The sequence below is a fragment of the Carassius gibelio genome, chromosome B5 (assembly GCF_023724105.1).
Source record: "Carassius gibelio isolate Cgi1373 ecotype wild population from Czech Republic chromosome B5, carGib1.2-hapl.c, whole genome shotgun sequence".
Taxonomy (NCBI): Eukaryota; Metazoa; Chordata; class Actinopteri; order Cypriniformes; family Cyprinidae; genus Carassius; species Carassius gibelio.
This window is the reverse complement of record NC_068400.1, coordinates 12130396-12157916: the sequence shown is the minus strand read 5'-3', so window position 1 is coordinate 12157916 and position 27521 is coordinate 12130396. Positions and strand designations below refer to the sequence as shown.

The 27521-nt window shown below is 36.0% G+C and overlaps 2 protein-coding genes across 6 annotated transcripts in view; one reads left to right on the top strand and one right to left on the bottom strand.

Moving 5' to 3' along the window:
• Positions 1–571: 571 nt before the first annotated feature.
• ugt2b6 (UDP glucuronosyltransferase 2 family, polypeptide B6) lies at positions 572–22504 on the top strand. 5 transcript variants are annotated; one of them, XM_052556549.1, is made up of 7 exons: positions 618–1859; positions 8014–8638; positions 12867–13015; positions 13625–13756; positions 13972–14059; positions 18191–18413; positions 18528–19194. In XM_052556549.1, exons 1-7 carry the CDS (start codon positions 1149–1151, stop codon positions 18811–18813), a joined length of 2214 nt encoding a protein of 737 aa, XP_052412509.1. In that variant the 5' UTR covers positions 618–1148; the 3' UTR covers positions 18814–19194. The 5 variants fall into 5 exon arrangements, with proteins under 5 accessions (XP_052412508.1, XP_052412507.1, XP_052412509.1 ...); XM_052556548.1 differs by lacking the exons at positions 8014–8638; positions 12867–13015; positions 13625–13756; ... (1 more) ...; positions 18191–18413; positions 18528–19194 and adding exons at positions 1963–2111; positions 3369–3500; positions 3679–3766; positions 3972–4191; positions 4348–5432 and having other exon boundaries at positions 572–728; XM_052556547.1 differs by lacking the exons at positions 8014–8638; positions 12867–13015; positions 13625–13756; ... (1 more) ...; positions 18191–18413; positions 18528–19194 and adding exons at positions 1963–2111; positions 3369–3500; positions 3679–3766; positions 3972–4191; positions 4348–5432 and having other exon boundaries at positions 595–1857.
• Positions 22505–24475: 1971 nt separating this feature from the next.
• The window catches only part of gak (cyclin G associated kinase), a 39369-nt gene continuing 36323 nt past the window's right edge, over positions 24476–27521 (bottom strand). Inside the window, exons 27-28 of the mRNA XM_052556396.1 lie at positions 27289–27465; positions 24476–26293 (exon numbers count right to left, since the gene is read on the bottom strand). Of these exons, the coding sequence (XP_052412356.1) occupies positions 26192–26293; positions 27289–27465 (279 nt within the window). The 3' untranslated portion in view covers positions 24476–26191. The remainder of the gene's footprint in view (positions 26294–27288; positions 27466–27521) is intronic.

The following is a 27521-nucleotide window of genomic DNA, read 5'->3' as shown; positions in this document are numbered from 1 at the left end:
GATATTTACTGGAAAAATATCAGAGGAAGTTAATATCTCAGTAATTAAACAACACATTTGCAGTTAAATGTCACTTACTGGTCACATTAGCATGCAAACAAATTAAATATTTTTATATTTAATATATATATATATATATATATATATATATATATATATATAATTAATATTATTAATTATTCGTTTTATATCAACTCTTAAACCCACTGCAGGCCTTGCATTAATTTAGGAAAACCCTGGTTTAATGTAACTATTAATGCATTTTATGATGTTGATATAACAAACATCACTCTTTGCTCTCTTTATATCAGTATGTGCGTTAGATAAAAAGTAATTTTAAAAGTAGTCAGAATAGATTTTTCTAATAAATTTGAAATATATGAATGATTAGTATATAACATTGTTATATAACTTTTTTAAAGAATAGAAATAACAAATAGAAAAAAACAAAATTTAAATATACTACAAAGAATGATATCAGAATGATAGTTAATGAACAGCGAGATTATGTTGTAGTTGGTTGGTTGTCCATCAATTCAAACACTATTTATTACTTGGGAACCGCTTTTATTTTGAAAAACGTTGTAGGAAGGGTGCATACCTTGTTTGGGTCAGCCGCTGCTGTCTTGGCTCGTAAACAACGGGACAAGTTTCGTTCGTGGTGGCCGGAGAAGAGCGACAAGGGGCTTGTTTTATTTGCTGGAAGGAAACGCTAGCCACAGAAAGCGGTGAAAATAATTTATCCACCGCCAGGAATTGAAAATTTTGACATACGTTATATTTTTGACATAATTATTTACCCGTCAGTTTAACACTCCCATGTTAGACGCTGGTGTCCGCTTAAACACTGTTAGACATATCTTAAAGTAAATTCCATGTATTCTCTCAGTGTGTTTTTTTTTTAAAACTTACATGTGTAATAATGATCTTGCACTGCTTTAAATTTCATGTCATCAAAACATTCAGAAATAGCCTGATCTTACAACATTAAAAAAAAAAAAAGATAAATCAGTAGATACCCTTTACATGAACATTTTATTGATTGATCTCGACCATGACTTTGCTCTTGTATGTTAATAATTACACAAGAGTGCTACAGAATATGATTGTGGGACACTGAGTGATCACTCACTCTATCTCTGTCAATCATGAGACTCGTAGTCTGTTTTCTTTCTCTGCTCACTCTTTTCGGTCCTGCAGAATGTGGGAATGTTTTAGTTTGGTTTACTGAGGGCAGTCACTGGATCAATCTGAAGATCGTGTTGGAAACATTGATTGAAAGGGGACACAGTGTCACGGTGTTGGTTCCGGATGCCTCTCTCTTCATGCATGCCAAAGAATCAGATCGCTTCTCCTACCAGCCCTTCAATGTGTCTATATCTGCACAGGACATAGAGAACTCCTTTGAGGATTTTTTACATTTCTCAATGTATGAGATGGAAGAGTTAAACTTGCTGCAAATTTATATCAAATTCTACCAGCTTTTCTCCAAAGATCTAGATTTGTGTTTTAAATACTGTGATGGTACTCTGAAGTCTCCAGAGTTGATGGACAAATTGGAGCGTGGGAAGTTTGACGTCATGCTGTCGGATCCGATCTATCCATGCAGCGAGGCTTTAGCTGAAAAGCTGAACATTCCCTTAGTGTACACATTACGGTTCTCTATCGCTAACACTTTCGAGCGGATGTGTGGTCAGATACCAGCTCCACCATCATTTGTTCCTGGAACAATGAGTAAACTCACAGACAAGATGAGCTTTGCAGAGCGAATCAAAAATGTGCTCTTCTACCTTTCTCAAGATGTTTTGGCCATTAATCTGTGGAAAAAAATAGACAACTATTACACAGAATATTTTGGTGCGTTAAATGGGGAGGGGAGGGAGGGCATGAGGGGATTTTCACCTAGAAGCTTTTACACCTAGAAGCTTCAATTTTGTTGTTTAAATTAAACTTTCATTCCAGGACGACACACTTCTTATTGTGAGATGATGGGTAAAGCTGATATCTGGTTAATCAGAACCTACTGGGATTTTGAGTTTCCACGGCCATTCCTGCCCAACTTCAAATATGTTGGAGGCCTTCACTGCACCCCTGCCAAACCATTACCCAAGGTGCGTCTGTCTTTTTAATGGTCTTGCCCTTTTTGCTGTAAAATAAACCAGCACAAGATATAAAATTCATAAGACGCATGCTTTGCATCATTAAACCAGGAAAAGCCAAAAAACAATAGAAAACTTGACAGGTAACACACTTAATCCCAAAAATAATTCCCAAACATCTAGTGATAGTTTGGAGTCAGTCAGTCTGTTTATTTCCATTTTCCATTTACCAGGGCATCCTCAGGCCATCCAAAATGCAGGTGAATTTGTTTCTTCCTCAGAACAGATTTGGAGGAATGTAGCATTCCATCACTTGCTCAACAATGGATCCTCTGCAGTGAATGGGTGCCATCAGAATGAGAGTTCAAACAGCTTATAAAAACATCACAATAATCCACAAGTAATGCCCACCAGTCCAGTCCATCAATTAACATCTTGTGATGTGCTTCCAGTTGAAATACAAGTGCATTATAACGCTTCCTCTATATAATGTTGTCCTTACCCATCAAAATCTACTAACATATCGGTTTAGAACTGTTTTGGACTATTTTTTGCATGTAAACAGTGCTTGATCTGCATATTTCTGAGCATCCATCTATCCTTAATTTAGATGAGACAAATTTCTCATTGGACACAGCAATATTATGGACAGCTGTTTTAGCCTGAAGTAACAACTTGAATTCAAATACGTTTTATTCATGTTTGTTACTTACAAACATGCACATTTTCACATCATAAGATCTTAACTGATGGACTGGAGTGCTGTGGATTACTTGTGGGCTGTTGTGATGTTTTTATCAGCTGCTTGGACTCTCATCCGGACAGCACCCATTCACTGCACAGGATCCAATGCTGAACAAGTGATTTAATGCAAAATTTCTTCAAATCTTTTAGGTTGAAGAAACAAACACATCTTGGATAGAATGAGTGTGAGGGCATTTAAAGCATATCTCCATTTTTGGTTGTACTATGCCTTTAAACTTGAAGAGGATGATTCAGCAAAAAGATCACCAAGTTTACCTTTCACATCTATGCCATGAAAAATTAACTGTACCTTTGTTCTCAGAGTCTAGAATGAGTTAGTACTGTAGGGTTATTAAAGTTGAGTATGATGGGAATGATAACATTCAATAACTGATAGATAACTGATCAACTAAATGTTCATTTTATTTTTAAGTGTTCATTTACAATCTAGCCTATACGTAGTACTTGGTATTTAAATCATTGCAGCTAAAAGAGAAGCTACTGACCATCTTTTCTTCTGTGTAGGACATGGAGGAGTTTGTGCAGAGCTCAGGGGATGATGGGATTGTGGTCTTCACTCTGGGGTCTTTGGTAAACAACATTACCAAAGACAGGAGCAATACGATCGCCTCTGCACTGGCACAGATTCCACAGAAGGTTATTTACCATTCTCACACTCTTCTATTCTTTCCATATTTTATCATTCCTGCTTCCTGATAAAGAGGTAAAAGTAGAAGCTTTCAGTCCTCGTAGTGTCAGCTAGTTAATCTCTTTTTCAGTATACACTTATCAGTTGTTAATGTGGTTGTATAAATGGATTTTGTTTTGTTTGCAGGTTTTATGGCGATATGTCGGAGAGAGGCCAGATACGCTTGGTGAAAACACCAGAATTTATAAGTGGATCCCTCAGAATGATTTATTGGGTTTGTGTATTTATGTTTAAGAAAAAAAGAAATGTTTTTCAAGAGCTATAAAACTGACATGTATACGGGAGATAGCTAACTGAATTATATTACATTTAGTTTAAGGGTAAAGGCATTTTCAAATGAAACTATTTAGTCCCCTACTGGTTACGATTTGCAAAACAAATTAATCATAATCTCTGTCCATGTTTGTCTCATGATTCAGGTCACCCTAAAACCAGAGCATTCATCACTCATGGTGGCACTAATGGCATATATGAGGCCATATATCATGGTGTTCCAATGGTCGGGATCCCCTTATTTGGTGACCAGCCTGATAATTTGGTTCATATGAAGGCCAAAGGTGCTGCTGTTATCATGGACTTCAACAGTATGCAGATTCAAGACCTGGTGGATGGACTCAGTGCCGTCATTAAAGATCCCTCGTGAGCTAACTTTCATTGTACAACTATGACAAGACTTTAGTGATATTTTGAAGGCTCTGTGCTGTCTTTCTCATTCATATTCAATGCAAACACAATATATAGATGAACAGCAATATATACACAGACATATAAGAGCATTTATCTTAATCTCCACAGGTATAAAGAGAACGCTATGCGTTTGTCCAGGATTCATCATGACAGACCAGTAAAGCCTTTAGATGAGGCTGTGTTCTGGATTGAGTTTGTCATGCGCAATAAAGGCGCTAAACACCTGCGTGTCGAGGCCCACAACCTTACCTGGTACCAGTACCACTGTCTGGACGTGTTCGCTTTTCTCATCACTATCCTGACTGTAGTCCTCTACGTCTTCTTTAAAATGTGCAAATTCTTCATAATGCGTTGCTGCTTTAGATCAAAGAGGAAAAGCAAAAAAGAGTGATTAAGCCTTTTGCTTGCTTTGAATATGTCTCCATTATATATACATTTTTACTTGATCTTAAATTATTTACATATTGAATGTTCAGCTTTTAATATCAGCAGAATTCACCATGGGCTGAGATTTTCCTATGGGGTTTTATAATGGGGGCTTTAAATTTATAAGTAAAATAAGGTCTGTGGTAAACACAACTTTACAATATTTTGTGTAGTGTAAGTTCAGTGTTAGTACCTAGCAGGTATATATATGTAAAATATGTTTTTTTTTTTTCCATGTGTCCTTATCACACACTTGTTATTCCTAGTGATGGGAAAAAGAAATTCAACTGCTTCGCAAAATGATTCACTGTTCCAAAGCTCTGGAAACAGCACACGCTGATGACACCTGCTGGACAAAAACTGAGTAAATGCAATGAAAACTCAGCTCAAACATGCATAACAGCTCATTTTTCATCTAGAAAACACTACCATTCAAAATGCCACACTCGTTTACGGATTATATGTGTGAGTGCTATGACAAACTCCTATCTAAACATGCAAAAGACACAAGAAGTAAGTTTATTTGTCACAACTAATTTGTATTTAATGGATGGTGTAGCTAGACAAGCCAATAAGACACAATAACTACTACTCTTCCTCTATTATAAAAATGTGTTATATAAAAAAAAAAGTCTACAACTTTATAGCAAAACTTATTCGAGATTAAATAGAAAGCACATACTGTAGAGAGTTTCATACTTGGCCAACTGTTTCACAAAGCCTCGTTTCTGGAAATCAAACTACTTTTGTAGTTTGATACGCGCTCCTAAACACTAGTTCAAAACAAAAGATTCGTTTCAGAACAGTGTTTTGAAACAGCCCATCGCTAGATTTACCTTTCTCTTCTACCTGAATACTTTATTGATATATAAATGCTATGACTTTGCACTGGTTAATAATTATACCTGAGAGTATATATAGAGGCGGGACACTGGTGATCTCACTCTCTCTCTGGCAATCATGAGACTCGTAGTCTGTTTTCTTTCCCTTCTCACTGTTTTCGGTCCTGCAGAATGTGGGAATTTTTTAGTTTGGTTTACTGAGGACAGTCACTGGATCAATCTGAAGATCGTGTTGGAAACATTGACTGAGGGACACAGTGTCACAGTGCTGGTCCCTAACATCTCTCTCTAAACAGGAGATGAGTGACTTCAATGAGGAATGTGTTTATTTCTCAGTATATGAGCCCGATCAGGTAAACTTACTGCCGATGCTAGTAAAAGTCTATTCGGCATTCTCAAATCGGCATTCTCATCATTGAGTTGATGGATACATTTGTGGCATGGAAAGATTTTTGCTTTAAAAAAGTTGTCAACTATTACACTGAAGGTGACGTGACATACAGCCAAGTATGGTGACCCGTACTCAGAATTTGTGGTCTGCATTTAACCCATCCAAAAAGCAGACACACAACAGTGAACACACAACCAGAGCAGTGGGCAGCTATTTATGAAGCGGCGCCCAGGGAGCAGTTGGCGGTTTGGTGCCTTGATCAACCGCACCTCAGTCATGGTATTGCTGGTCCGAGACTCGAACCCACAACCTTAGGAATCAAACTCTCTAACCATTTCCTGAATATCTAGGTGAGTTAAATTTCTAAATCTAGTTCATCCACTCACTTCACGTCCATCCAATCCCATATGCTGCTAATCCACAGGCCTTGAACAGCAGGTCACTAAAACCAGAGCATTCATCACTCATGGAGCCTTTAATGGGAGCCACAAGACCTTTTGGATGGACTCAATACAATCATTAATAACTCCTCATTAGTCACTTATATCAGAATTACAGTGCTGTCAGTGCTTAACAGGACAGTAAGTCCTCAAAATATATAGACTTTATCTAAAAATGCACTATACACAGACATATATCGTAAGAGTATTTGTCTTCATCTCTTCAGATATAAAGATAATGTTATGTGTTTGTTCACTTAAAGGAAACTTATGAGTATACTTGCAGTATAAAACTACTAAACTAGTATAGTTTACTGAGACTATCCTTCAAAGTGTACAAAGTATTTAATTAGTAAACTATCAGTAAAGCTATAAGTTCACTTTTAGTATAATTGCAGTACAAATTACAAACATAGAGTTAAACTAGTTGTGTACTCAAAGTTTGCTGCTGTTATACTTAAAGTATACTTAAAAGTATACTTTTATATAGGCTACTTGAAAGTGGGCCAATTTAGTTTCAAGGAGTATTGAAACAGTACACTTACAAGTATACTACTAGAACACTGATATTTGTATACTTGCTACATAAAGTATACTTAAAAATATACTTTAGTATACTTAATAAAATAAACTTGGAAGTATACTGCTTTTTCGTAAGGGTCGTTTTAAAAACAGATATTTCTTCCATACACTGACTGAACAAAAGCAAAAAATAAATATGCACTTGTTTTGCAATTTATTTATTGATATGAATAAATTAATCAAAAATTAGAATTAACATTAATTACACCTGCTTACAGTCATGAAGGACGATTAGGCTATGCATTAAATGTGTAACATACTGAAAAATCTAGTATAATAAAATTTTTAGCATAAATGAGGCAAGTTTAGGATGTTCAGTGGAATGTATTGCTTTTAACAACATCCTAAATGGCTGACAAAACAGCTGCTATTGAGATGAAATTGTAAAACAGAAATTTTTCTTTTGTGTAAAGAAATAGTGAGAGAATAAATGCCCCACTGCCTTTAGGCCTACATAATGCTGTTAAGCTAAAATGTACAATTTAAGTCCATAAACCTAAAGACTCACAATACAGAGAATCTGAAGCCATACGTTTGTGAGGAAGAGGACCATATTTACGTGAAGATTACTGACGGACTCCTCCATCTGCTCTGGCTGGTTATATTAGATACTGATAAGCTACGAACTCTGTTTTCATTCGGTGGACACGCAATGCCATATAAGGAGAAAAAGGAAAAGCATAAAGTTAATTGGCTCTTGCGCATATGGTCCACGTGTGAATTATTTAGATGAAACTTAAAAGTTTTCTGTTGTGAAATATGCGAAAAAAGGCTATCATACGTATAATAAAACTTCCCCCATAAAATTTTAATCACGAAACAGGAATAACAGCTACGTGCATGAACCTGCTTTACCTTTTATTTTGGTCTGCGCCTTTTGTCTGAATATTTTATTGATATATGATCTCCATGAGCCATGACTTTGCACTGGTTAATAATTATACCTGAGAGTATATGTAGAGGCGGGACACTGGTGATCTCACTCTCTCTCACTCTATCTCTGGCAATCATGAGACTCGTAGTCTGTTTTCTTTCTCTGCTCACTCTTTTCGGTCCTGCAGAATGTGGGAATGTTTTAGTTTGGTTTACTGAGGGCAGTCACTGGATCAATCTGAAGATCGTGTTGGAAACGTTGATTGAAAGGGGACACAGTGTCACGGTGCTGGTTCCGGATGCCTCTCTCTTCATGAAAGCTAAAGAATCGGATCGCTTCTCGTCTCAGCCCTTTAACGTGTCGATGGATGTACAGGAGATGAGAGACTTCGTTGAGGAATTTCTATATTTCTCAGTGTATGAGACCGATCAGTTAAACTTACTGCAGATTCAAATGAAAGTCTTAGAGTTTACTTCCAAAATTCAGGAAATGTCTATAGCATACTGTGACGGCATTCTCAAATCGCCAGAGTTGATGGCGAAATTGCGGAATGGGAAGTTTGACGTTGTTCTGTCGGATCCGATCTACGCATGCAGCGATATTGTGGCTGAAGAGCTGAACGTTCCCTTGGTTTACACGTTCCGGTTATCTGTTGCTAATGTTGCTGAGCGGATGTGTGGTCAGTTACCAGCTCCACCTTCATATGTTCCTGGAGTCATGAGTAAACTCACAGACAAGATGAGCTTCACAGAACGAATCATCAATATGCTCTTCTACCTTTCTCAAGATTTTTTTGCCACTCTTGCTTGGAGAAGATTTGACAGCTATTACACTGAATATTTAGGTGAGAAAAGAGCTAATCCACCTAATGCTAATGGAAATTCTGCCATTGTACTCATTTCATAGTTGCATACTCATACGGTGAGCATCCACTGGCCTTCAACATGTTCTGCTGCAAAAATGTTTAAAACTTTAATTAATATTAAGGAAAAATGACTTGTGGCGATAAAAATGCAAGCTTTTTTTTATAATAATAATAATAATAATACTTGCTATTTTATGTGCCTTACTGTAAACTCATTTTGTTAAGTTTAGGAAAATAAATCGAAATTATTTTCATTTGTAATCGGACTCAAGCCACCCACATATTCTCCAACTTTGGCCCTGTTCCAAATTGCAAGCTAAACCCTCACCGTCTTCCTCTTCCGTCTTCCAGTCCTTTTAAAGTGCACATGAAGTGTTCCATTTCAGACAGGGCCTTTGACAAAGACAGTGCACTCATAAATGGGAGTACATGTGCTGGTCATATAATTAAAATATCATCAAAAATGGTATTTCACTAATTCCATATATTAATTCATTACACACTGACTGATACATTTCAAATGTTTATTTATTTTAATTTTGTTGATTATAACTGACAACTAAGGAAAATCCCAAATTCAGTATCTCAGAAAATTAGAATATTACTTAACAATACAAAGAAAGGATTTTTAGAAAAGTATGAACATGAAAAGTATGATCATGTACAGCACTCAATTCTTAGTTGGGGCTCCTTTTGCCTGAATTACTGCAGCAATGCAGCATGGCATGGAGTCAGTGTTATGAGAGCCCAGGTTGCTCTGATAGTGGCCTTCGGCTTTTCTGCATTGTTGGGTGTGGCATATTGCATCATCCTCTTCACAATACCCCATCAATTCTTTACAGGGTTAAGGTCAGGCGAGTTTGCTGGCCAATTAAGAACAGCTTTGGCACAGTGTGCAGGTGCCAAGTCTTGTTGGAAAATGAAATCTGCATCTCCATAAAGTTGTTCAGCAGCAAGAAGCATGAAGTGCTCTAAAACTTCCTGGTATACGGCTGTGTTGACCTTGGACCTCAGAAAACACAGTGAACCAACACCAGCAGATGACATGGCACACCAAACCATCACTGACTGTGGAAATTTTACACTTGACCTCAAGCAATGTGGATTGCCTCTCCTCTCTTCCTCCAGACTCTGGGACCCTGATATCCAAAGGAAATGCAAAATGTGCTTTCATCAGAGAACATAACTTTGGACCACTCAGCAGCAGTCCAGTCCTTTTTGTGTTTAGATGCTTCCGACACTGTCTGTTGTTCAAAAGTGGCTTGACCAAAGGAATGCGACAGCTGAAACCCGTGTCTTGAGTGGTTCTTGAAGCACTGACTCCAGCTGCAGTCCACTCTTTGTGAATCTCCCCCACATTTTTGAATGGGTTTTGTTTCACAATCCTGTCCAGGGTGCACTTATCACTATTGCTTATACACTTTTTTTTCTACCACGTCTTTTCCTTAGCCTCTCTATTGATGTACTTGAACACAGAGCTCTGTGAACAGCCAGCCTCTTTTGCAATGACCTTCTGTGTCTTGCCCTCCTTGTGCAAGGTGTCAATGGTAGTCTTTTTGACTCTCAAGTCAGCAGTCTTCCCCATGATTGTGTAGCCTACAGATCTAGACTGAGAGACCATTTAAAGGCCTCTACAGGTGTTTTTAGTTAATTAGCTGATTAGAGTGTGGCACCAGGTGTCTTCAATATTGAACCTTTTCACAGTATTCAATAATAATATACAAGTTTCACTTTTTGAATGGAGTTCATGAAATAAATCAACTTTTTGATGATATTCTAATTATATGACCAGCACCTGTAAGTACAATGGTCAATATGCTGGAATAGTGCTGCCATCTAGAAGGAAAATAAGAGCCAATCTCATAAAAGTGTTCCCAGATGTGCGTATTGGCTTGTGTAGCCTAGTCTGAAAACAACAAACTTTTTTTTTCTCGCTATTTGAGCATGAGAACAAATGATAAAACATTGGTTATCAGATTTTGTTTGCGGTTTCAAATATGAAATTTAATTATAAGCTTTATATATAAAAAAAAAAGATAATTTAATGTTTCTGTATTTAAAGTTACAGTACTTTAATTACTGAAATACTGTAGCTGCCCGAGATAGTTGGTTAATTGCCAGGTCTGTGTAACAAAACCATCCAAACTGGAACTCAAAACTACCCCAATCATGGCAAAAAACTAACCCTATCTCGTCCAGGAGAAAATGGCTATCAAATTTGCTCCAAAAGCGCATTCCTTGGAGTCAAAACCTTTTTCCAGAGTGTTCTCAATTGGAAATTATTGTGTTGGGGGTGTGGGGTTAAATTCATAGATATGTTGACCTATAAATGGCACATTTAAACGCTTCAGTACGTTGACATGTTGACACGTTCATGGAGCTTATAATATGACAAAACGAACTGAAATTGGATTGTGTGAATTTGAACTTGCTGTTGTAGACGCACACAGTCAACATGCTCAAAGGTTCATAGACCATTCCATTTTGTTTAAAGCTAGTTTGCTTGTTACAGAGCAAATAACAAATAAATACATTTACTTTAAAAAAAAAAAAAACAGCAACCAGCATCAGTATCAGCCAATTAGTATATATATATATATATAAACAGTGAATCTGAATCAGCCATTATCAGTGCCTCAATACAAAATAAAAGACCAATTGGAAGAACTATCTGAGCTGTCTTTTTCTATAAATTTTTCAGTGGGCAGATCTTGTCTTTTATAAAGGCTGAGGTCAGGGATCTTGGGCTTAAAATGGTTGGTTACTACTGTTTTAGCTGCACAAGTGCAAATTATGATGGAAGATTCCCTCTCAGTAAAAAAGTCCACTGTTAAAAACTTTGGTTGATATAGAAACGGTCAGATGATGTTATTGTTTACTATTGTTTATTAAAAAAAATAGTTTTGGTATGTTTACACTGAAGTGCAACCCCAGAGTTTTCAAACTAAAATGAGGTGTGTGGCATTTTCGGATGTCTCAGTTTTCGAGGGTTGAAAAAAACAAATTACAGATACAACCATAGAAAAAGTTATGTGTTTTAAAATAAAAATAAACTAGTGTAAATGTAGCCTAAGATTCACAGTGTCTACACCAGACCTGAGTGGCGTGTGACGACACGCAGCAGTGGCCTGTCAACCGTCCTGATCGTCTTTTTTTAAGGCTGGCCTCAGCCAGACGGTTGAGATTGCCAGGGGCCCCCCCCTCAGCCATGGGGCCCTATAATCGTCATCACCTTTCACCCCACTAGTGACGGCCTGGGCTGAGAGAAAACTATTTGAAAATCTTGAATCTGAGGGTGCAAAAAAATCTAAATATTGAGAAAATCGCTAAGAGTAGCAAAGCATATTACTAATCAAAAAATAAGTTTTGATATATTTACGGAAGGAAATTTGCTAAATATCTTCATGGAACATCATCTTTACTTAATATCCTAATTAATTTTGGCATAAAAGAAAAAACTATAATTTTGACCCATACCATGTATTGTTGGCTATTGCTACAAATATACCTATGCTACTGGTTTTGTGGTCTATGGTTCACGTTACGTAAGCCATATGCCATTTTTGGAATAGTCTTTGAACCCTTGAGTGCAGATTGACTGTTTGTGTCTTCAACAGCAAATGATATGCATGTACTGTATATTTTTGAATATTCATTGATTATTATGGTCAATGGCGTCAAGTTGACTGTTCCAAAATGGCGGACGTATCAATGTATCTGGAGTCGACGAATAGGGCATCTATCCCACTGAGATTCAGGAACCTCTCTGAGTTTTCACATCAGGGCCCTGTGGGTCATTATACTCACCAATCCCTCTGTAGAATGGCTAGTTAATGGATATTTTTTTGTTTCATTCCCCAAATCAGGCAGTAATTCCCCAAACGCAAGCATGAAATCAGACTATGTTATTTCTGATATCCTTTTTTTTTCATTTCATACTTCTGAGATTTTTATCAACATTAAATCAAAAGACTGTACAGACACTGGTGTGAATCTCTGTTTCAACACACCTGATAAGTAATAAATGACACAATATGCAGCCAATTTTAATTTTACTATAAGGAAAACAAACACACACACACACACAAAATATATATATATATATATATATATATTCTTTTTGCATCTGCAAGGTGACGCCTAGGTAATAATCAACAAGAAATGCAGCTGGTAGAGCTTAATTTGTATTGAAACTGCTTCCTTTCAGGACGGCCCACATCATTTTGTGAGATGATGGGTAAAGCTGATATCTGGTTAATCAGAACCTACTGGGATTTTGAGTTTCCACGGCCATTCCTGCCCAACTTCAAATATGTTGGAGGCCTTCACTGCACCCCTGCAAAACCATTACCCAAGGTGCGTCTGTCTCTGAATTTCAATCAGTCAATCAATTACTTTTTTTGCGATTTGAATCATACATCTAAGACCATTTCAGGATTAATCAGAATGATTCCAACCAGTAACTCAAGTATTATTTTAAATATTAATTAAAGGGCTGTAAGAGTAATGATTGTTCAAGAATGAAACTACTGGTCATGCTGTATGTTTTAATTCACTAAAAAGAGCTGACACAAGAGTCAGTTGTTCTTGAATTAAATGCTGGTTTGTTGAGTTGTAGTTTGCATGAACCCAACTTGGAAAAGAAAGATGTCAAGAGAAATATGCTTCTCAGTGTTATTTCATGGAACACAGTAATTTTTTTACTGCATCACATTGAATCACATTCAATGCAGATTTCAACTTTAGATAAAAAAAGCCTTAAAAATATAAATGCTTTTGCTGTGTTGTTGAAGATTCAGCAGTAAACCATATGTAGACCCTGCTGTACAAACTGCTTTTAGTGCCATTATTTGGAATGGAAACTGCAGTATACCTACAGCGACATATTTCAGATAGTACTGTACATAAATATATGTAGAGTCATTTTTACACAGTATAAATCCATGATGTCTTTTTTCTGTATAGGACATGGAGGAGTTTGTACAGAGCTCAGGGGATGATGGGATTGTGGTCTTCACTCTGGGGTCTTTGGTAGACAAAATGCCTAAAGAGATAAGCAATAAGATCGCCTCTGCACTGGCTCAGATTCCACAGAAGGTAAGTGATCATGTTTACATCCTTTAAATAAGCATTGAGATTATTAGAATGAGGGAACTAACCTAAATTTACATGAGTTTTATCAACATTCATTTAGTCGCAATTCAAAGTACATATCCACATTTATTCTAGTAGTGATTCTCAATAATGTTTTTGCCATTATCTGTTGATCTGTTGAGTGTGATTGAGTGTGTGTGTTTTTTTTTTTTTTGCAGGTTTTATGGCGATACGGCGGAGAGAAGCCAGATACTCTTGGCGAAAACACCAGAATCTATAAGTGGATCCCTCAGAATGATTTATTGGGTTTGTATTATATAATAATGTTTATATATTAATTGGATTATATATTAATACTAACTAAATTTTATATTTTTTATAAAATGTAAATAAAAATGTACATTTTAACTGAAATTACTAAAATTACATTTAGATTTAACTTAGTGCCTTTAGGGTTTTGTGATTTAATTTTTTTTTTTTGAGCCTAAAATGATAAAACATTGGGATTTGTAATTTATCAAATAATGATAAAACAGGCTTTTGAAGAACATTCATTTGTTCATCTCACAGTCACTGCAGGCTTACTGAATTGCATACTGTTATAAAACAACAACAATAAAAGTAATTTATTAATTTCAATATAATTAATATATTTGGCCATAAAAGCCTGGTGTATCAAGTATTGTTGTCTTTTATTTTGTCTAAAGGTAAAAAAAAGAGATTTATTTAAAAAAAATTTGAAAAATATTTTTATTGAATTATAGCCTAATACACCAAATGTGGTGGTTTGTTAAACAATCAATGCAAATCACCACACTCTCCCAGCTGAATTACGTGCCAAGACCTATATTTCTTAACTATAATCAGCTGATGTATGTCATTTGTTATATAACCACTGAGAGACAAAGAACTGCCACACTGATAAAGGCAAATAGCTGAAATATTCATCTTTATTTATTTTCTGCTTTGATCCCAATAAACGATTTAAAGATTGCAGACTAATCTTTGTACATAGGTTGGATATACAGTAGTCAGTACATAATGACCAGCATGTGAAAAACAGAAAGTAGCACTGCCTGCTTAGTATACCCCCTGGAAACCTCCATATTGAATTTACACTTTCATTTAGTGTCTTCTTCACCCGTTCCGTCATGCTCCTTGTCCATGTTGTGTTTGTTTTTCAGAGAACACAAGCCTTTTATAAGATAAATCATACAACTTTTGCGACAGTTAGGATTACGTTTACGCCACTTCTCATTCATTTCTATGGTAATCCGTAAACTGCGATTGTTGCACAAGTCTTGACTGAAATTCAATGATATCAAGGCTATATTGTTAATTGGTTAACAAGGCACATGTGATCCAAGTTGACTGTTATGCTTTCACCAGTGGTAAGTAATACAGACCCTCGTTTCTCCCAGTAATAAGACCATCTCTGGAGTAGATGCTGTTCTGAAGTAATGGTGAAAACAGAAGTTTAGCGATCGATTCGAAATGGGCTTTGGTTGAATGTGTGTTTTGCGATGACATCTTACTATTTATCTACCCAGAGGACATCACTTTGACATTAAAAAGGTCAAATCAAACTGACGTGAAAGCCTGACTAGACATTGATTTGTTGTAAATTTAACTTAAAGTGTTAGTTCACAGAAAAATTTAAATTATGTCATTAATAATCCTCATGTCTTTCCAAACCCGTAAGACCTCCGTTCATTCGAAACACAGTTTAAGATATTTTAGATTTAGTCCGAGAGCTCTCAGTGCCTTCATTGAAACTGTGTGTACGGTATACTGTCCAAAAACATCATCAAAGTAGTCCATGTGACATCAGAGGGTCAGTTAGAATTTGTTGAAGCATCGAAAATACATTTTGGTCCAAAAATAGCAAAAACTATGACTTTATTCAGCATTGTCTTCTCTGCCATGTCTGTTGTGAGCGAGTTCAAAACACAACAGTTCAATGATATCCGGTTTGCGAACGAATCATTCGATGAAACCGGATCTTTATGAACCAGTTCACCAAATCGAACTGAACCGTTTTAAACGGTTCGCGTCTCCAATACGCATCAATCCACAAATAAATTAAGCGGTTAACTTTTTACATTTGGCTGACACTCCCTCTGAGTTCAAACAAACCAATATCCCGGAGTAATTCATTTACTCAAACAGTACACTGACTGAACTGCTGTGAAGAGAGAACTGAAGATGAACACCGAGCCAAGCCAGATAATGAACAGAAGTTGAATGAATCTTTTATGAATCATCAAAATTGCATTGAAAATAATTTGCTCATGCCTTAAAATAGTTTCAATATAACAAAGCCCTTACTACACCAGATCTGTGAATATGCAAGTTAGCATATCTAAATACAAATAAATAAGCACTAACAGCACATGCCATCGTGAAAATAGTGAAAAATATCAACAACTAGTGAAACATTTACAGAAAAATAGACCAGATTAACCTGGCTGTCTTCTCACTAGAGCCCCTGCTTTACAGCACAGTTAATGATATGCTAATGATAGGATTACTTGACGTGATTGGTTACAGATTTTTGTGACGGTTAAAAAAGAAAAAAGAAAAAAAAGGGTTGTTTCAAACTGTATTTCTGGGACAGCTTTGGGAAAGCACAGTTTAAAGGGATGGTTCACCCAAACATGAGCATTTGATGTTTATTTGCTTACACCCAGGGCATCCAAGATGACTTTGGGAAGGTGACTTTGTTTCTTCAGTACAACACAAATTACGATTTTTAGCCTTAGTCATTGCAGTCTCTCAGTCGTACAATGCATGGCAAATGGTAACTAACAGAATCTATGAGAGTAAAAAAAAAACATGCACAGACAATGCAATTTAAACACTGCGGTTTGTGAAGATACATTGATGTGTAAAGACACAAAATGATTGGTCTGTGCAAGAAACTGAACAGTATTTATGTAGTTTTTATTTAACCTCTGATTCACGCAATGTCCGAACTCTTGTGAACACGCTTCACAGAAGCCACTTATCTCTCAAATGGACCATTGACACACTATTTGCAATCTCAATTAGGAATCTCAATGGTCCACTTGAAAGAGAGGTGGCAGTAATGCACTTATAAGTCTGCGATCTGCCATAAAGCAGAAGAAGAAGAACAATGCCTCACATGCCTGCGCATTAGGGATGGGCTTTACCACGTTTTTTCCATGCGATACGATACCGATACTTTTTGTTACAATTTCAACAATACCGATACCGGTACCAATACTGCTTATAATTTTAAAAGTGTATGTGATTTTTCAAAATAATCTTAATTTATATATATATATATATATATATATATATATATATATATATATATATATATATATATATATATATATATATATATATATATATACATAAATTTGCAGTTACCATGGCTACAAGAACAATGATTTGTGGTGTTATTGTTAATACCATGGGTAATTTTTGTAAGGGAGCCAAAAAAAAGAAAAAAAACTTTCATAGGAATGTGCCTGAAAGTGATAAACGGGCCTAATTTTTACCTAAATGGTTTATAATTTATTTTAATATATATTAAAATGTATAAGGTGTGCATTGTAGCTGATACCTAAATGAACACATTACAATTGTTTTATGACTGCAAGTCTTTCTCCTCAAATGCTATTGAGCTTCAAATTTGTGTTTTAGCCCATGTGAAAAAGTAGCACAATTTACATATGATTTACAATTTATTTTAATAAATATCAAACATTTAATTCAATTGTGCCTTATAGCTGTCACCTAGATGAACAATTACAGTTGTTTTTATGACTGTAAGTCATTCTCCTCAAATGCTACTGATGTTGGAAAAGTGTATACCAATATCGCATATAACTTTAGAGACGGTCCCTAAATTTGAGACTCTTGAAGGCCAATGTCAAGCAAACTAAATTTTTTCATAGTTTTCTTTTCTCTGCGCTGGATTGGTGATGTCCTTTACCCAGACATAGATGTCCATCCATCAATTATGAACATTCAGCCACAAACATGAGGTTCGAGCAGTCGCGAGCGCGGATGGGTATAAATCCTGTTCAGTTTCTTGCATGTTTTGTGTCTTTACACATCAATGTATCATCATGAGCCACAAGGTTTAATTTAGATTTGCCTGTGCATGTTTTTTTGTACTCTCATAGATTCTGTTACCATTTGCCATGGATTGTACTACTGAGATAAATATAAAATTTTAATTTTTGGGTGAACTATCCCTTTAAGCAGAAAATACTCAGTAATGGTGTCGATTAATGGTTTGTCACATGGTTTGTCTAAAAGCACATTAAAAGCACCAAATAGACAAATAAACATTTTCACTACAGGGGGACTGTAATATTTATATACTTCCATTGTAAGTGTGTCACTGTAACAGTGGTTTTTGCTTTTCCTTGTTTATTTGTCCATGTTTGTCTCATGATTCAGGTCACCCCAAAACCAGAGCATTCATCACTCATGGAGGCACTAACAGCTTATATGAGGCCATATATCATGGAGTACCAATGGTTGGGATCCCCTTGTTTGGTGACCAGCCTGATAATTTGGTTCATGTAAAGGCAAGAGGGGCTGCTGTTAGTATAGACAACATCAAAACCATGGAGCCACAAGACCTGGTGGATGGACTCAATGCCATCATTAATAACTCCTCGTAAGTCACTTATATCAGATTTACAGTGGTGTCAGTGCTTAACAGGATCTTTGTTCTCAATTGCACTGCACAGCATACACTGACATATAACAGTATGTGTCTTCATCTCTTCAGGTATAAGGAGAATGTTATGCGTTTGTCCAGGATTCATCATGACAGACCAGTAAAGCCTTTAGATGAGGCTGTGTTCTGGATTGAGTTTGTCATGCGCAATAAAGGCGCTAAACACCTGCGTGTCGAGGCCCACAACCTTACCTGGTACCAGTACCACTGTCTGGACGTGTTCGCTTTTCTCATCACTATCCTGACTGTAGTCCTCTACGTCTTCTTCAAAATGTGCAAATTCTTCATAATGCGTTGCTGTTTTAGATCAAAAAGTAAAAAAAGCAAAAAAGAGTGATTAAGATTTTTGATTGCTTTGAACATTCTATATAATGCATTTTTATTATTTTTTTTACATGCATTGAAAAATAGGTATGATGTCATGTCAGTGCACTGTTTATCCTGGGAATTCATGTTTAAAGATGCCACAAATTATGTTTGAAGATTTTATACCATATTTGCAAATATGTTTTTTTTTTAGCTTACTGTAAGTTTTATTTGTGAAAATGCTGCCTTGTGAGTCTGCTCTGGCTGTTTTAAGATTGAGTCATACAAAAACAAAAATAACAACAGGCTTACAACTTCTTTCAGGCATTGAAACTAAACAAATAAATATGCACTTGTTTTGTAATTAATTTACTGATCATTATTATAAATAAAATCAAAATTAGAACGTGAAGAGAGTTTTCAGTTTGAGTTATTAATTTCTAATATTATGCTTTAGACTCAAGCTAGCAGCATGGGCCACGTAAAGTTCAGCTGCCTGTAGTCATGAAGGTTAATTACACACTACATGCATAGCATTTGTAACATCAAAGTGAAAAAACTAGGAACCCTTTTTTATTTTTTGGTATGTATTGAAAATAAGGCTATGAGTGATAAAAGTATAGTTTGTTCAATGGATTGCATTGTTGTTCAGCTGAATTTTTTTTTTTTTTTTTTTTAAGGCAATAAAATGTGTATACTGTTGAAGGTCAATTTAATTTAGAATGGATTAGAATGGGATGAGATACATCACTATAAACTGGAAGCTGCTAATGAGAAGAGATTGTAAAAACAGACATTTTTTTATTTTAGTGGAAAGTGAGAGGCCTCCGTCCACACTGCCATTAAAGGAGTCATATGAAATTGCTAAAAAAAAATTTTTTTGTGTTTATTTGGTGTAATGAAATGTGTTTATGTGGTTTAAGTTTAAAAAAACACATTGGTTCCACATACTGTACATCTTCTATTTCTCCTCTATGCCCCGCCTTTCTGAAATGGGTAGATTTTACAAAGCTCATCGTTCTGAAAAGCAAAGCGAAGTGTGTTGTGATTGGCCGAATGCCTTAAGCATGTGATTGAAATGTTACACCCCTTAACACACTGTGATGGCGTATCCCGGTGCAATGAGGCAAAAACAATAAAACCCATTATAAACAAGGTATATGCTGAATTCAGTGGGGACAAGATTGTGGTTATAATGATTTATATTATGGTTATTATGATTTATACAGCCTTTTTTATGTGTTGCATTGCGCCATGTAAACATAAAACCATTTCTGCTTTTGTGATCAGAGAAACGACGAACAACAAGCACTACTCTACACTGTTCAGAACTCACATCTAAATCATCAGTGGAAAATTCTTTAAATATGAAAACCCACTTACAGACTGTGAGTCAGAACAGCCAGCATTGTAGTCTTTTCTCCTAAGATCAGGAAACAGTCCTCCATAAATCAATATTTGGTTTGAACTGTTCTGGAACAGTGTTGTAAATACAACTTAAACACCTCTGATTTCTAGTTGTGTCCTCTTTTGAAAGGCAAAACAATGTAGTTTAGCTTTCGCAACTAAACGCAGGGTCTCAACAACGTGGTGGCAGCAACAATACTACAGCGAGAATAAAAGTCATTTTTTCTTTCTTTGCATGAACATTTTGGCGGTGTAATGCTAATTTCCCCACACAGTGAGGGAGAAGTGGAGGCGTGCTTGAGGCATTTTAGGAGGGTGTGGACGAGTCTTAACTTTTAAAAAGAACATCTGTTTGGGTTTGAGACTTTAGTCTTTGCAACTTTAGGGATCTCATCTATACACAAACAGCTTGTAAGTATCCAAAGAGAAAGGAAAATTTGAAATTGGATCATATGACCCCTTTAATGCTATCAGCTCCAGAAAACGATAAAATGTACCATAAGCATCAAGACTTTAAATAAAGAGAATCTGAAGTGATTAAATGATTACTGGCAGAATCTGTACGCTTCTTCTGATCTGCCAGTTGAAATTACCAACAAACCTGCAAACTCTCATTCAAGGTGGACATGTAACGTCATATAAGGTGAAAAGGATAAAGCATACTTAATTGGCTCTTGCGCATATGGTCTATGTGCGAATTATTTAGAAACTATAATGAGAAACTTAAAGAGAGTTACTGTGAATAAAATATGCTGAAAGATACAGATATATATACATAATATGCTCTAATCACGAAACAAGAATAGCTGCTATACATGCATTTTTGGTCTGCAATACTTAATCTGAATATTTTATTGATATATGATATCCATGAACCATGACTTTGCACTGGTTAATAATTATACCTGAGAGTATATGTAGAGGGGTAAAATCTTTAAAAACTTGGATGCCTGCTGAGTAATTTGCTCAAGAGTGGAACTACATTAGTCGTGCTCTTGAGATAATTAAAGAGCACGACTAATTTTTGAAATTTTTCTAGAATCAGATGCTGGCTTGTTGAATGTTGTTGTTTGCGTAAACACCACGTGGAAAAGAAAGGTATTAGAAAGTTGTGAATATAAAAACACATCTTGACGCTATTTTGCGGTACACAGTCATTTGAGATTGACATTCAATGCTAATTACAACCTTAAATTCAAAACCAAGTTAAAATATGAATTATTTTATCATGTCACTGTAGATTCAGTAGTTAAACCACATGTACCATCTGCTTTTAGCGACACTATTTTACCTGGAAGCTTCAGTGAATTGTACCTGCAGGTGCACATTTCAGATGTTTGCAGAATCTATGTGTAGTCACCTTTTCACAACAATGGATTGTGAATTTTTTTTCCCGAGTAGGACATGGAGGAGTTTGTGTAGAGCTCAGGGGATGGGTTTTGTTTTTCTTGCAGGTTTTATGGCGATACGGCGGAGAGAAGCCAGATGAAAACACCAGAATCTATAAGTGGATCCCTCAGAATGATTTATTGGGTCTGTTTTGTCATTTATGATTATATATAGTTATTACATTTTCTATTTTATTTTTTACGTTTTTTATATATATATAACTGTCACAATGTTTCCTTGTTTAATTATCCATTACCTCCTAATCAGGTCACTCTAAAACCAGAGCATTCATCATGGATGCTAGGGCACTAACAGCTTATATGAGGCCATATATCATGGTTCCAATGGTCAGGATCCCCTTGTTTGGTGACCAGTCTGATAATTTAGTTCATATGAAGCCAAGGGTGTTGCTGTTGTTATGGACAACATCAAAACCACGGAGCCACAAGACCTAGTGGATGGATTCAGTACAATCATTAATAACTCCTCGTATGTCACTCATATCAGATTTACAGTAGTGTCATTGCTTAACAGGACTCTGGACTCTAGTCTAGATATCTTGATTGCTCTTTGTTCTCAATTGCACTGCAAAGCATACACTGACATATGGCAGTCTTCATCTCTTCAGGTATAAGGAGAATGTTATGCGTTTGTCCAGGATTCATCATGACAGACCAGTAAAGCCTTTAGATGAGGCTGTGTTCTGGATTGAGTTTGTCATGCGCAATAAAGGCGCTAAACACCTGCGTGTCGAGGCCCACAACCTTACCTGGTACCAGTACCACTGTCTGGACGTGTTCGCTTTTCTCATCACTATCCTGACTGTAGTCCTCTACGTCTTCTTTAAAATGTGCAAATTCTTCATAATGCGTTGCTGTTTTAGATCAAAGAGGAAAAGCAAAAAAGAGTGATGAAGCTTTTGGAAAACCCTTTTTTGCACTGAACATTATGTCTCTCCACCCACACAATGGGATGTCCATCCTGAGGTCCAGTAGCTGTTCTGTTATTAACCAAAGTCCCTTTAGGGCAAGTCATTTCACTCTGTAAAACACCTCTTGGGCATGTAAGTGCAGCTCCAATCTCTATGAATGGGGAAACATTGAATTCTTTAAAACTCTTACGAATAAATGTAATATTTGAAATCACCAATGAAATCTGACAACAAATGTCTCATCAATGTTGTTTATTTTGCTCAAATCCCGGTAAAAAAAGCTAATTATCAAGGCTAGACCAGCCAATGCAAATGCACAATCACTGTAGATCATGGATGTACCTCATCACCACATCCATCAACTTCAGATGGACTCTTATCTTACAGTAATAAACTACAGTCATTCTTAATCACAATAAGTCTTCCTTGTTGATGTCACCCTTGCCTTGTTTACTTTTTTGGAATGATCTATATTGTGGAAAGCACTAATACATTTGAATGGAATTTAGTTTATAAATAAAACTTAAATATTTTGCATATTAAAAATGTATTTCGTAGTCGTCGCAGCGTCAACGCGTGGCTGTCCCCAGCGGCCGTTGTAAATCACTGCAACGGGACTTTTATTTTAAAGGCGTACTACGTGATTCAGTAGCTGACTTCACACATCGCCGCAGTGGACCCATGAGTGGACCATCAACAAGCTAGCGAGCTCTTCCTGTGATCCTGTCAGTTTTCCTTATATGATCGGTTAAAACCCGAGATGATTAGAGAAGGTTTGGTGATCGAGAGATTTGCTGCGTGGTTGATGGTCGTAAAGCGAATTGTAGTTCATTTTAGTGCAGCAGTTAGAACGGGTAGCTTAATTCATTCACAAACGTTTTGTTAAAATCTGGTTTACTTTTTAAGCTGTATTGAGGGGATAACGTCGCGTTAGTATAATTTTGTAAAAGGCCAACATTAAAGCTAAATTATGTTGTATTTAAGATCAAGTCTTTAACGCTTCGGAAAAGTCTCTATAGTTTCATAATAAGAGTGTTGTGGTCAATGATGACGTCACAGATCTGCGCATTCTGACGCCACTGATGTGCGAAGCTGCGTGAAACTGAGACCACGATTATGCACTCGCGTACTGAAGTGAACACTTTTTACAATTTATGGCAAACGATTGAACTAATCGACTTAAAATTTGCGTGCTGGTCAAATTAACGTTACTGAATACTGAAAAAACATAAGTGACCCTGAACACAGATTTCTACATCATTCAAAAGCCGAATAAACAAGCTTTCAATTGATTAATGGTTTGTTGGGATAGCTCAGTATTTGGTACAACTATTTGAATATCTGGAATCCGAGGGTGCCAAAAAATTCGAAATATTGAGAAAATCGCTTTTAAAGTCGGTAAATCCAAATTAAGTTCTTAGCTATGCATATTACTAATCAAAAATTAAGTTATGATATATTTACGGTAGGGAATTTACAATATATCTTAATGGAACATGATCTTTACTCTATTTTTTTAAACCAGGCTCATGGTCCAACTCTCGAGTTAAACAGTTGAGTTTGACCGTTTTTTAATTCATTCAACCGATTTCCGGGTCTGGCGGCAGCACTTTCAGCTTAGCATTGAATCTTATTAGACCGTTAGCATCTCGCTCAAAATGACCAAAGAGTTTCTATATTCTTCTTAATTTAAAATTTGACTTTACAGTAGTTACATCGTGTACCAAGACTGACGGAAAATCAAAAGTTGCGATTTTCTAGGCTGATATATGGCTAGGAACTATACTCTCATTCTGGCGTAATAATGAAGGAACTCAGCAAAGTTCCTTCGTTATTATGTCAGAATTCTCTTACATTAATTTTGCTTATTCATTTTTTTAACATGGCATTAAAATTCTAATGAATAATAAAAGAGTGAGAGAGAGAAAATATTGTGAGCCAAAACAAAAAAGTCAGTCTAAACCCAAACCATGATTATGGTTTATTGGCCAAAATTTGACAAAAGAAAATATGACAAAAATATGTTTTAAGACCTTGGTGTTATGATTTTGTTCTCCACTGCAGGGGACAGCTGGTGAGAAGTTCTTCAAAGGAAAGCTGAGTGGGCAAAAAATTGAAAATGTGTCTTATTAAAAGAGATTCAGGCTCCACCAAAATGCGGCAGCATTGTTCATTTCTTGGAGAAGCTAAATATATATTCACAGAATAAGGACATTTATTTATAGACTAAATGAAGTCATTCATTTCAATCAGAGCACATTCAACATATTCACTAATTAAGCAACCAATTTAGATTTTGAACACAAATGGCAGTTTGAAACATTTATGATCACTTATGATTTTGGTGGAGGGTGAATAAGCCAAAACGTTTCCAAAATCTCTCAAAACACTGAACTAGCCACTCAGTCCCTTTAACTGGAAATGTGTTTGCTCAGTAACACAGATGAAGGATTTGGTTTTGTTTCCAAGCATCATACATCAATACTCGCAGATATACAGCAGGTTACAGAACTCGACTCGCCAGGTCTTTATCAGTCAGCATTTTCTTCCAGTCCTTGATTGATGAAAGATTTCAAACTATAGGTCTATATATAAAAACAGCACACATTTCCACCCTCACTTCGTTGTCATAAGTTTTATCAGACTTTTTTCTCTTTCAATTGGAAACTGAATTTGGTCTGATGTCCCGGTGCAATCTTTCTAGTGTCATTATTAAGAGTTTATGGAAACATACAAAATAAAATACTGTGGAAAATAGGGTAATGATACAAAAAAAAAGAACATTCCAGCAGTTATCTTAAAAAGCACATTCATATTAGCAGATGCTTTGGAATGATTTTAGTTTTGCAAAACGCTTAGCTCGTTTTTTTTCCATCATTAACAATATATTTGTTCTTTTAGTCCTTTTTGTATCTATCAATTAGCCATGTACAGTTTTCAGAACAATAAATAAGACAGACATTTGTGATTGGTCCTTGAGGAAAAAAAATATGGAAAGCTAACACCTTTTCTTGATGTTAAGTTTGTTTTCAGTCACTGAAATACCCTTTGGACTGCAGAAATTGAGCCCTGAACCCACATATACACAAACACACCTTCCCACGTGGAGAATTAACACTAGAGATCAGTGAAAACATGACGAAACTGAAGTGAAAGGGATGAAAAGCCTTCACGTCATAGAGCACAGAAGACAAAAACCTTTAGCCCCTGCTTTAGCTTCATATGAACGTGATGGAGCCTCACACACACACACACACACACACGATTCAAGTGATCATTTACATCAGTAAGTGACAAGCCACACTGATTGAGAAACAAAAAGTGAAGACAATAGTGTGATGCATAGAATGACATGGAAAAGTTCAGCGATAATCATTTCGCCTTCATCCCAGAAACCATCTGTTTTGGAGCTCTTCTGAAGTGCAAGACACAGACTGTAGTCTCAGGTGTTGGTTTGTGCTCGCTTGGGTTTTAATCATCTACAAATGCCAAAAGGATGCTAGCATGTTCCCCTTTTGAAGGAGGAGAGATCCAGCGGCACAGGTTTCACTCCAGAGTTCAGGAAGAGGTTAGACTGTTCCTCCAGCAGAAGTCTCTGACTGATCTGTCTCACTGTCAGACTCTCTCAGAGCCGTGTGTCTGTAGGGGGCTGCTGCTCCTGGCAGACGCTCACGGAGCACGCTCAGAACAGGGCTTTGGCTCCTTGGTTCTCAAACTCGGACCAGGCATCGCTCAGCTCCATGAAGATCATTTTAGCGTACTGCTCGTACGGCTGACCTGTAGCCTGGAAGACCAGAAAAACAGGTTATTACTTCATCGCTCCATATCAGAATTCTTTAGCACTGAATTAAACTCAAAATTAAATCAGATATGACTCGGTTTATTTTCTTTATAATCCATATACATACATATGGATGGATGAATCTTTATATAGATTTTTAGACTTTCATTAATTACGAAGTTGTTGTTTCTTTAAAATACAAAACACACACACACACTCTTGAAAAAAGAAAAAAAACCTCCCCAAAATTCTCATGTTTTAAATGAAAAGAAACCATAAATAATTAAAATAATAATAATAAAAAGGTACAAATGAATGTCAATAAAAACATAAATAACCAAATACATAATAAACAAATACCTAAACAAATAAATGTATCCATACATACAGTACAATAAACTTGATTAATATTAATTCATATTTGTATTACTGGCAATAAACAGTTCCATAGTATTTATTTATACATTGTTTTGATTAATATATTGTTCAATATATATATATAAAAAAGTAAACATTTTCTTGAATAAAACATCCCCCTGAAGTCTGAAAAGAAAACATAAATAATTTAAAAATAATTAAATATTAAACATCAAATAATTAATAGAAACAAAAATGAACAAATAAATACATAATAAACATAATTACACAAATAAATACATGTATATACAATAAAAATTATTTAAATTGATTGGATTGCATTAGACTGTGGTATTACATTACATTCACTTTTTTCCCCCTCTTTCATTATTAATTACAATGATTTTTCCACCTGCATAGCCTTAAGTTGTCAGCAAAAATAAATAAAAAATGGAGAGGCCAAGTTTTTACACTTTTAAGAAAAATAATAATTATTTCTTTTGAAAAATGTGCAATTATAAACTGTACAACAACACTTCAATTTCAATGTCAATTTCCATGTTGACTTTAGAAAATATTGATTTATTGGTTCAAAAATGGTTTATTCAAGTTGTAAATGTGTGAATCTAAATCTTTCATACCTTGTCTGGGTGCACAACAAGCACAGCCTTCCTGTAGACCCTCTTCACCTGGTCAGGGGTGACCAGATCTGCCATGTTGACGGGTCTCCAGCGGGTCTCTCCCTCCCACAGGACCGTGTGAAGCGTGGAGAGCAGCGCTCTGATGTTCCTCTCCTTCCCCTCGATCCAATCTAAGATCTAGCACAGGAACCTTCATCATCATCCAGCCCAAAACACATTTACATGCACATAAG

Excerpts from the sequence above, each read along its gene's own strand:
- ugt2b6 (XM_052556549.1), top strand. The coding sequence starts at position 1,149 with ATGAGACTCGTAGTCTGTTTTCTTTCTCTGCTCACTCTTTTCGGTCCT. Across the intron at positions 1,860-8,013 it reads ATTACACAGAATATTTTGGT|GGCAGTCACTGGATCAATCT; the intron begins GCGTTAAATGGG and ends TGGTTTACTGAG. Across the intron at positions 13,757-13,971 it reads TGGCTCAGATTCCACAGAAG|GTTTTATGGCGATACGGCGG; the intron begins GTAAGTGATCAT and ends TTTTTTTTGCAG.